At 40.5% G+C, this 10,118-nt stretch overlaps 1 protein-coding gene across 1 annotated transcript; it reads right to left on the reverse strand.

Moving 5' to 3' along the window:
* Nucleotides 1-219: 219 nt before the first annotated feature.
* LOC105898004 (MAP3K12 binding inhibitory protein 1) lies at nucleotides 220-7,049 on the reverse strand. The gene is made up of 9 exons (XM_012825004.2): nucleotides 6,862-7,049; nucleotides 6,304-6,420; nucleotides 5,831-6,064; nucleotides 5,376-5,472; nucleotides 4,801-4,866; nucleotides 3,060-3,215; nucleotides 2,422-2,519; nucleotides 842-880; nucleotides 220-657 (listed from the first exon to the last, which is right to left on the reverse strand). The coding sequence occupies exons 1-9, from the start codon at nucleotides 7,036-7,038 to the stop codon at nucleotides 550-552; spliced, it is 1,092 nt and encodes a 363-aa protein (XP_012680458.2). The 5' UTR covers nucleotides 7,039-7,049; the 3' UTR covers nucleotides 220-549.
* Nucleotides 7,050-10,118: the final 3,069 nt, after the last annotated feature.

Below are 10,118 nucleotides of genomic sequence, written 5' to 3' on the forward strand. Positions count from 1 at the left end.
TAACAAAACTCCTAATGACCACAAGCACTTTGAGTGCTCACATAAACATAGGCCTGAATTTTTGACTGAAAATGCCCCAACACTGAGCGACAGTTTACTTGAATAAATCAGTTGTTGCATCCCCACAAGTGTGTGTGTATATACGGCATATGCTGATGGAATTACAGATGCACCTAATCATTGCAGTGTTGAAGATAGATAAGGCAGATACAGACTTAATGTTGTATATTACACGAAAGTTTATTTACAAAGACTTCAGGGGGGGCATGACATGATATGACAGGGCTAGGTTGATTCCCTGCTGCAGGGGAATTTAAATACTTCCATTAACACTGTATGCAAAATAGCCATACATTCATTTCAACCCATACAAAGCTGAGGGCACTTGATTTAATAGTTCTACAAACGTCAGCAACCCGTGCAGCATGTTTGATGGGTAGAGAGGTACGTGAGCGGAGGATGAGGATGAGGTGAGGAGGAAGGTGACCATGATTGTTATGAAATGAAAGGTTTTCCATATGTGACCTTGTCCTGGTAAAGGCCACGAGGTCAGAAAGAGAAATCTCCCATTTCGGAATGCCGGAATTCGCTCACTCTCTTGAGCAGGGCGCTTTTCACAGCGTTTATCTTCCCATCCAGCTCCGTCAGACTGTAGGCCTGTGGAGCACAGGGGTCAACAACTCTTTTCCTTCAATCACTTTCAAATACAATCAAATAAACCATAAGCAAATACATCTGGCCATTTAGTAGTTTTTAAACACACTCTGCATTCTTTAGAAATCCATTTATTTATGACTATGTTACAACATGTTTTGTGACATTCATATGGCATTTTTCTCACCTGTGAAACAGAAGATTTGGGTCGCTTGTGTAGGTAGCTCTAGAAAACAAAGACAGAAATACAGTTACTGAAACTTTATAAATTCATGACAGACAAAAACACCATAGATGATGTGGTGAAAGAATGAACTAAGTAAAGGACTTTTGTAGAAGCCATTTATGTGGCTGGTTTGCCTAATACGCCAACAGGATGTAATTATCTTGTCCATTCATAGGTAGACATACATACACATATATATGGGAGTTGATATGATCCCATGATATATATATATATATATATATAAAAATATATAATAATAAACAGAGAACAAGATTATTTCTCAAAAAACAAAGGGGTTTCACTCAAATCACAACACAGATCTTTTTATTAAAAACAACTTATTTTCCTCATTATAATCGGTCAATTCATCCTGAATATTTTTGTTAGTTTGGAAAATTGCCATGTACCATCTCTGCACAATTTCCAGGTCAGTGTGAACTAGTGCTGAGAAAAGAAATCTCAAAAGCACCAATGGGTTCCAGACTGTTGACAGCATTTTGTGAAAATGCCCCACAAGCAAGCATCCATCTATGAGGTGCTTTGCTGCAACTCTTGTCCAAAAAAACAACGTCAATGTCAACAACAAAGACATCCGTGACGCATTCTATTGGCAAATACAGCCTGTGCTAAAATCCCTCTAATGCTTCTGTACTCAAGAAGTCAATTATTATAACAACATAATAGATAATAATGTTCAGCAGCTCTAACAGATCTAACAAAAAAAAGTTGTTCAAGTTTTGCTCTCTCATTCTTCCCCATCATCATCATCTGGAGGGAGGCACAGTCAGGAGCAGGACATGGAAAAAGTTTTCTAAAAAATCGTTTTTTCCAGCCCACTAAAAGCCATGGTACACACCGGCCTACAGAAACACCCAGAACATCTGATGATGCACCAATATGAATACAAACTTAGAATTGCGATTTAACAAAGTAACAAAAGATCAGTATATTGACATTGATTTCAATTCATCCTACTGCCTCTAACTCTCTTGCCCTCTCTCTCTTTTTCTTTCTCTTACACAAACACACACACACACACAGACACACACACACACACACTAAAGGACATGGAAATCAGCCGGCTCTCAGCTGAGCGTTGAACTAATCGCAGCCAGTGAGAGGAGGTGTGCGTTGGCTGAAGGGCACTTACTCTGCTAACTTTGATGGGCTACAATCTGACATGGATAACAAATTCTGAAGAGGAGGAGGGGGGAATCACTCATATCGGCTTTTAATGGCTTTGGAGAACTCTCAGCTTTGGCCGAGTGGGTGCTGCTAACACACACACACACACACACACACACACACACACATACACACACACACACACACACACACTTGCGCATGCACACAGACAAACTCGCCACGCTAAGTCACAATGATGTACAGCAGCTGGCGAAATATTTTCACTGTCCTGGCACTATTTCATGCAAAAACGCTCCTCCAAACCTAGCCTAAGAGGTCCTCTGGGACTAGACCACCCTAACGTCTGCCTGTCTCCCCCAACCCCCACAACCACCCTCCCCCCGCCCGCTGCTCACCACGGACTGGAAGTACTCTGGAGAGAGCCCCTCCAGCTCCAGGATGCGATCCTCCAGCTTCTTAAGACGATGGTACACACTCAGAGGGACTGGGCCGGCTAAGGATTGAGAGAGAGAGGGGGGGGGGGGGGGGAGAGAGAGAGAGAGAGAGAGAGAGAGAGGGGTTAAGAGTAAGAGAGGCCACTGAAGAGTTACTTGGTGTGCCATTGTGGATAATTGAGGACTTGTGACCATCAAAGAATGTTGTTGAGATTCATCGCCAACATCTCTACATGAAGTTACCAAGTGTGGTAAAAACCATAACTATTACATTTCATGAATCACATAATCTAGTTGACAAGCTACACATTTCTTGAGCATTCAGAATTGAAATTAAGATTAAAGGAGCTACGACACTAAACAGCAATAGAATTCCCAGGGAATTTAGGATGTACGGGATTTCAGGTGGCTTTCCAGGTCTACATCCTCGAAACACTTGGAGTACCATAGCTTTAACTTTTAAATTAGCTCCCAAAATCACAGAAAATGTTTCTCAACAACATTATGTAATGACATGAATTCCTATATTCAGGAATTTGGTGGGACTGAGAATAAATGTGATACTGAAAGTTGCTGAAAGTCTTTGGTGGTTGGCTGACCTGAAGCCAGCTTCAAGTGGGCCTCCATATTCTGTAACCGCTCCTCGATGGCAGTGTTACCGCAGTTCCTGAGGACCCCGCCCTGTTGATGCTCTCTGAGTTCCGTCCCGCCTCCTGCCCGGTTTTGTGGTCCATAGGTGTTCACAACACGTGTCACTGCAAACCGACACATGCCTAGTCAGTTACTGTTGCATCACATCGAGCCATTTTATCTTGAGATTTACTCTGAACTGTATTCATACTGAGGGCGTCTTCAGCCATCATGCTTACTAAAAAAGTCCTCAAACGGTTCCTTAAGAACCTCCTTTAAGACTGCACTTGGAACCATGGGCTTCCACAGACCTGTTTCGAATTTTTTTTCTTCATCAAAAAAAACAAAAGCCCACTGAGAAGCTACTGGTCAGAAAAACTGTGATGCCTGCTGTGATCCTCAGTGTTAAAACTATGATGCCTGCTGTGATCCTTAGTGTTAAAACTCTGATGCCTGCTGTGATCCTCAGTGTTAAAACTCTGATGCCATACGAACAAAGACAGAGGAAACTTGCCTGTAAGAAAGTATCTGTGCCCCCAAAACAAGTAATAATGTAATAAAGTATCATGTGCAGATTCTCAAACCTTCACTTTAAAACTAGTGCTGGTCATGACATTGGTTAAATGTTCTGGCCATGCTTTTGAGCCCAAACCACCCATTATAAAATCTGACAGGCAAATATTGAGGAAAGTTAGTCTAGAACTCACCAGGCTTATCAACTTGAGGATAAGCAATGTATGTTCAATGTATACGTAAAATAATTGAGAGAATGTTCCATATTCATATTAACGAGTTCATATTCATAAATATTAACATGAGTTCATCACACACTAGCAGCTGCCAACTGTTAAGATGGTTCCCTAAGCTAGAGATAACTAGGAGAGTTCAAAGGTTATGATGGGTAGAAACCCTCTGGGTGCCTGCGCAACTTCATATATTAACATGAGTTCATATTAATTTCATATTAAAATTAGTTCGTATTACACACGATAGCAACTACAAACTGTTAAGATGGTTCCCTAAGCTAGAGATAGCTATTAGATAGTTCCCAGCCAGGTTAACTGGCATAAGACCTTGAGGTTTGCGCTCCATAGCATCCCGGTAAATACAGTCTGGTAGGATTACACAACACCCCTTACTTTATCATTATAGAAGACCGAATGTGACTGAGTGTGAATGAAAATGTGGTGCCTATCTAATGTTGTTTTTCGTATGTGAAAGAGGGAGAGAGAGACACATGTATGCCTTATCTGGCAGAGATACTGTGCATGTTACTAACTGCCAGGCGGGAAAAAAAAGCATTCCCATGTATATGATGCACCCGAGTATTAACCGCAGGGCTGCAGAAATGTAGCAAAATCAATGTATAAACCGCATTTAATAGTTATGAAATTACGGTATTGGTTTAAATCAGGGTGTTTTTTTTTGTATTGACTCCATGTCCTCATGGATTTCACTTCTTCTCGTCATGCTTTCCTTTGTCATTGCCCTACCTATATTGTTCTGTCAGTGTACATTTCCCATATCCTACTGATCTATATTTATGTCCCTTTCTTTCTCTTTTAACCCTTTCTTACTCTTTTATGTCTTTTCATTTCTATTAATCCATTTTGTTCTTCATTTTATCATTATCTTCTGTATAGCTGTACAATATACAACATGCAATTTAACTAATTACAGTTTAAAAACCTATACATTATCTGCGGATACCTTTGACATGACTTTTGAAGCCGGGATAAGGTGTGAAGATTGCATCCGTTCTAGCGCAGCTGTTCTCTGCAAAATAAACATTTACGCAGACATTAGCAATTTAATTCAATATTTCAGTTCCACAGACCCTGATGCATCCAACAACACTCTCTTCTACAATACTGCAAACGACCCTCGTCCTGTTAGCAGTTGAGTGCCATTTTAAAAAACATGTTCCCTCGTTCCCCCTTGCCCCCCCGCCCCCACCCCACCAACGCTCCACGCAAATAGCTGTGGCCTGAGCAGAAGGCGTCTCATCTCCTGCTCACTTCAGCCCACTCACAAGCAGTTCAGAATGACCTCTCACACGGCCAAATCACCACTCTCCCAAACATTGGCAATTTCTGAGCACTGCGCGCACACACACACACACGCACGCACGCACACACACACACACACGCACGCACACACACACACACACATCCCCCAGGACCCTGACAAACATCACCACCCTACATAAACCCTCCAATCCAGCCCCCCCCCCCCCCCCCCCCCCCCCCCCCGCAACACACACCATCACCCCATTCCCTACTCACCCTGATTACAGTCAATCACGTTGCAGAACTCACGCACATTATTTTCATTGATCTCCAGCTGCTTGCGCTCTATAAATGCAGATATTCTCCTCTCAATCTGAGAAGAAAACATATGGGAAACGGCATGGGGAGGGACAGAGATACAAGACATTTAGTATACTAAGACAACACTCATGTGCACATACAATCTATTTGCATGGATTGTTTCTACTTGGTTATGTGTTGGTGAGCAGTTTCTTAATCACATTTGCACTGACAACAACACTTCAATTCCAGCTGAATTGATTATGTCAATGTCTGAGAGATAATCATCTTCAACATAAAATACCCGTCGGGATTTTAACCATTGATATTGGAATCTATAGAGCCCACGCACTAAACTAAATATGAAAATGACACTAACACATGCTGCATGTCATTTTCAATCATATGGCCAAACAATCATGCAGCCTTACCTCAGCTTTACCAGCAATGATTTGCACAATATGATCATCCACCTGTGTTTTAGTGGGTGTTTTCAGGTCGTTAGCCAGGCAGTGGGGGACGTGTGAAGGCTGATCTGAGTCCACAACCATCTCCTCCACACTCTCTGCAGCCACCTCACCTGCGTGGCCTACTGAGACTTCACTCTCCTCGTCTGGGGCCTTTGGCTCCCTCTCAGTCAACTGCTTTAGGTCTGCTGCAATTATCTAAGAGGAGAAGATATTTGGTTGTTGTTGAAATGTTTTGAGTGTCACTAAATGTCAAGTTTCCACAGAAACGTATATATATATATAGGTAACTCATAGTTTTAACTAATTATTTAAAATCAGTCTTATAGGCAAGAAACACGACATGTTTTTCCATGGTTTTCAAAGGCAAGGTAAGTAAGTGCCAGCTTAAACATTAAGTCTGTGCCAAAGGTGTACATTCTCGGAAGACTATGTACCTGAAGCACTGAAATATGTCGCTCTAGGCAGGCATGGATGTGAGAAGGCTGTAGAGCCTTGATATCAGCACGGCTCACATCGGCACTGATGCTCAACACGGCCGGACCAACCTTGAGCTAGAAAGGATGATAATGATGGGGTTGTCTCAAGCTGATGACAAATGATTTCATGTTTAAGCTCTGTTGTGCTTCAAAGATTGAGTGAGATCTTTCCATTAAACATTAAACATCGCAGATACAATTCAGCAACACAAACCATACTGTTTGGCATAATATGAAACGAGTTTAACACCCGTTTGTTTCCGTCCAAAGGCAATTACAAAATGCAACGTTAGCTAACGTTTGCTACTATTAACCGGTGTCTCTTGATACATACTTTGATTACCAAAATCGTGTAAACGTTGGTTAGACAAACTATAGCAGACATTCATGACGTTATAGTAGTTTGTAAGTTGTAACAATATTGTCCGCGAGCCACTGGCTTACCAACTAGCCACTCAGGCTACATAGTCTTAGCCTACCACAGATATTGCACAATGAAAACTATTTTAGACAAACCTCTGAACCAAAGTCAGTAAGCGATCTGATAAGAGCAGTGAAACTGTCCCTAAACGCAGCTGCAGGTTTTCCACTTAAAGACATTTGGTTTGCATTTGGGTCGTGTTTACAATCCGATGAAGCACTTTCATTCAGGGCTGTCTTTTCCGCCATTCTATTTCCGCCCTTAGAGCGCATGTTTCACTGATTGGTGAGCGACAGAGAAAAACCGGAAGTTTGTATACGTCACGTGGCAAACGAACAGGCAATTTTCTCAAACATTTTCATGATGTGGGTACTGACTACCAGTCAGTCATTCTCATGACGTTACCAACGTGTGTGTGTGTGTGTGTGTATGTGTTTTGTTTATTTTTTTTGTAACGTTTTCCCACAGCATTAGGTGGTCACAATGCCCAAAAATTATCTAGTTGTGTTGGCTACTAATGGAACTGGTATTTATTCTCATTTTCCTCTATAAGAAAAAGGACCTACCAATATTCTGTCCTCTCCTGATTAAATTCAACTTTAGAATCATTATTGTTATTATTATTGTTGTTATTATTATTATTAATAATAATGTTATTATTGTGCAGAGTACAGGTGCAAAGTGGTGGTGAAATATTGTATAACCATATTGTATAAAACATCAAAGCACAAGGTGTTTGGGCAGGCTTGTGTTTGTGTGAGACTGCTCTGAACTCCTATGGTATTTGGAGAAATTCACATAACTTCTATATCTTGATATCTGAATGTACATGAATGCATTGGATCGGTAACTTTACTTTGTCCTTTGATGTTGCTAACATCATGGGATCTTTAACACTTGATATAAATGTCTTCCTACAAATTCTGGCACAGGATTATATAAATAAAAAAAGACCTTGTCCTTGTAAAGTACAAAGTGAATAATGAGGATACATTTCCCATGCCCTTGGTACAGGGAGAGAACCAGAGCTTGTCCCTGTCTCTCGCACCCATAACATGTGCCAACGTCTGTAACTTGTTATTGTGTGATATAAATATCTTCCTACAAATTCTGGCACAGGATTATTAAAAAGAAAACCTTGTCCTTGTAAAGTACAAAGTGAATAATGAGGATACATTTCCCATGCCCTTGGTACAGGGTACCCTGTCTCTCGCACCCAAAGTCTGTAACTTCTTATTGTGGGATATAGATACCACATGACATCTTCCACTTCTTTCTCCTCACCTGCAGTGACATTAAGAGTGTGTATATTTCTACCCTCTATTCTATGATTTCTCGTGTAAAGAACCATTCGGGGAGGAGTACTTGTAGTATTAGGAGTACTCTTTGACCACAAAAGACTTGGCGATCATGAAGTCTGAAGGATTTAGGATGTAACTGGAAAGCAGGTGAGGATCCCTTAATGATGTTTTGCTGACGGTGGGATGGGAACAGAAACTGGACCCGGTAATTATATTACCGTGGGCCACAAACTCCCATGGGTAAGTACGGGGTGTGGATGTGCATTTCCATAGATGCCTCGTGGCTGTGTGGCAATGCTATGAGTTTTGTTTCCTGTGCTGTGGCTTGTGCATGTTTGCATGCATGTGTGCAACAGGTATATTTGAATTGAATGCTTGCCAGGTGAGCAGGTTTGGCTTAAGTTATCCAGTTAAGTTATGGCTCATATGAGCTGATTTGTATAAATATTGCCCAGAGTTTATTTATTGCAGTGTATGTACACATGACAACGAATCTTGCACAGTTGTATTATAGTTTGGATGCACATTTAAAACCTCACAAAATGGGTCGGATTACACACAGGGACCTGACAACAAATGTGTTTGTAACAACTACAACTACAGGTCTTTTAGAATTGAAAACATCTTCTTTGCATATTGAATTGCACATACATTCATATCTACTGAACTGCATTGCTTGGCCTCTGATAGGTCATTGAGCCATGATTGCATACACAGCCATTATTTTCTTGATGAATGTTTGTGTCTGTAGTTCTATTACCAACAGTACTGGACTTTGTAAGATGTGTGGGAGTGCATACTGAGAGTGCAGGCGTGTAGGTTGAATGTTTGTGAATGTTTACTATGTGTAAACGTATTAGGTCTTGCAAATGTTTTGTCGTTTTAAAAAGCACATAATACATAAGAAACACAATCTTAGTATCTCAGCTATACAAAGCAATACAATCAAATCACAAGAACACAGTCAGGCATTAAATCATGATTATAAACTATTCACAGTTTTTGACAGTATTTGACAGTTTTGAAATGAGACTTAGTGACCTGGCTCTTTAAATAACATGTTACAATTTCCCAAACTCTCTTGCAATGCTGCTGTTCATTACATTCCTTATTTTATATTGTACATACAATCATTAAAGATTAGAATCTCCCATAGCAGTCTTTGGGACTCTTTTGTGACTTGCACCTAAAACCAGCCACAATTGCACAAAATAACTAACAGTTGGTAAATCATTGTGATTTGAAAGTGATTTGTGGGATTTGGTATGATTTCTATCTCTCAATTGTTTCTCAATATAATTTCCATGTAGCAAGTGTCATTTTAATTTATATTATTACACACCAGAAAAAACTCAAAATATTACACTGATAGGCATCTGTGGAGCGATAAGTGACCGTGACAGGTGTGATATGTTTTGTCTCACCTGGCATTCAGCAGTATCCTCTTCAAAAATGAAAGGAATGAATTGAAGGGACAAACTAAAGAGCTAATAATAAGCATGTAGACAGACTCCATTTGTGACATCATGTAATGCCCCTGCTAGCATGAAACAAGAACTAAGGCTTCACATTTACCAGCGTCTTTCTACTTTTCTTATCACACTCAAAACTTTCGAAATCTTATATTCAATATGAACAGCAATGTGTAAAAGTTGTGTACAAATTGCGAAGGAATAGCACTTTACTTTTTTCTACACGTATCTAAAGAATGTATTTTTATTTATTGAAGGACACTTCCGAGAGCCACCATAACTGTGTTGCTGTGGTATTCCTAATGGAGACACAGTGACGGAGCGAACATGCCATAAATGTGACCCGTGTTAACAGATGAATTAATTAGATCTTTGGTAGAGTTAGAGGTCTGGTTTATTTTCTAAGTGTCCCTATACACAGGCTAACCATTCAGAATGTGTTTCCTTAGACTATTTTATTATTCTCCTTTACCTGTGAAGCACATGTCAGACAGCCAACTCTTTTCTATGCGACGCTGTCCATCTGTAAGACAAAAGTATGGGGATATTGGGAACTGGAAACTGTCCCACAATGCACTA

Source organism: Clupea harengus, chromosome 14 (genome assembly GCF_900700415.2).
Source record: "Clupea harengus chromosome 14, Ch_v2.0.2, whole genome shotgun sequence".
NCBI classification, from domain to species: domain Eukaryota; kingdom Metazoa; phylum Chordata; class Actinopteri; order Clupeiformes; family Clupeidae; genus Clupea; species Clupea harengus.

What these genes read in the sequence shown, in the direction of transcription:
- LOC105898004 (XM_012825004.2), bottom strand. Translation starts at nt 7,038, where the DNA reads ATGCGCTCTAAGGGCGGAAATAGAATGGCGGAAAAGACAGCCCTGAAT. An exon ending in TTACTGACTTTGGTTCAGAG is followed by an intron (nt 6,421 to 6,861) that starts GTTTGTCTAAAA and finishes CATCCTTTCTAG; the next exon opens with CTCAAGGTTGGTCCGGCCGT. An exon ending in CGTGATTGACTGTAATCAGG is followed by an intron (nt 4,867 to 5,375) that starts GTGAGTAGGGAA and finishes TTTATTTTGCAG; the next exon opens with AGAACAGCTGCGCTAGAACG.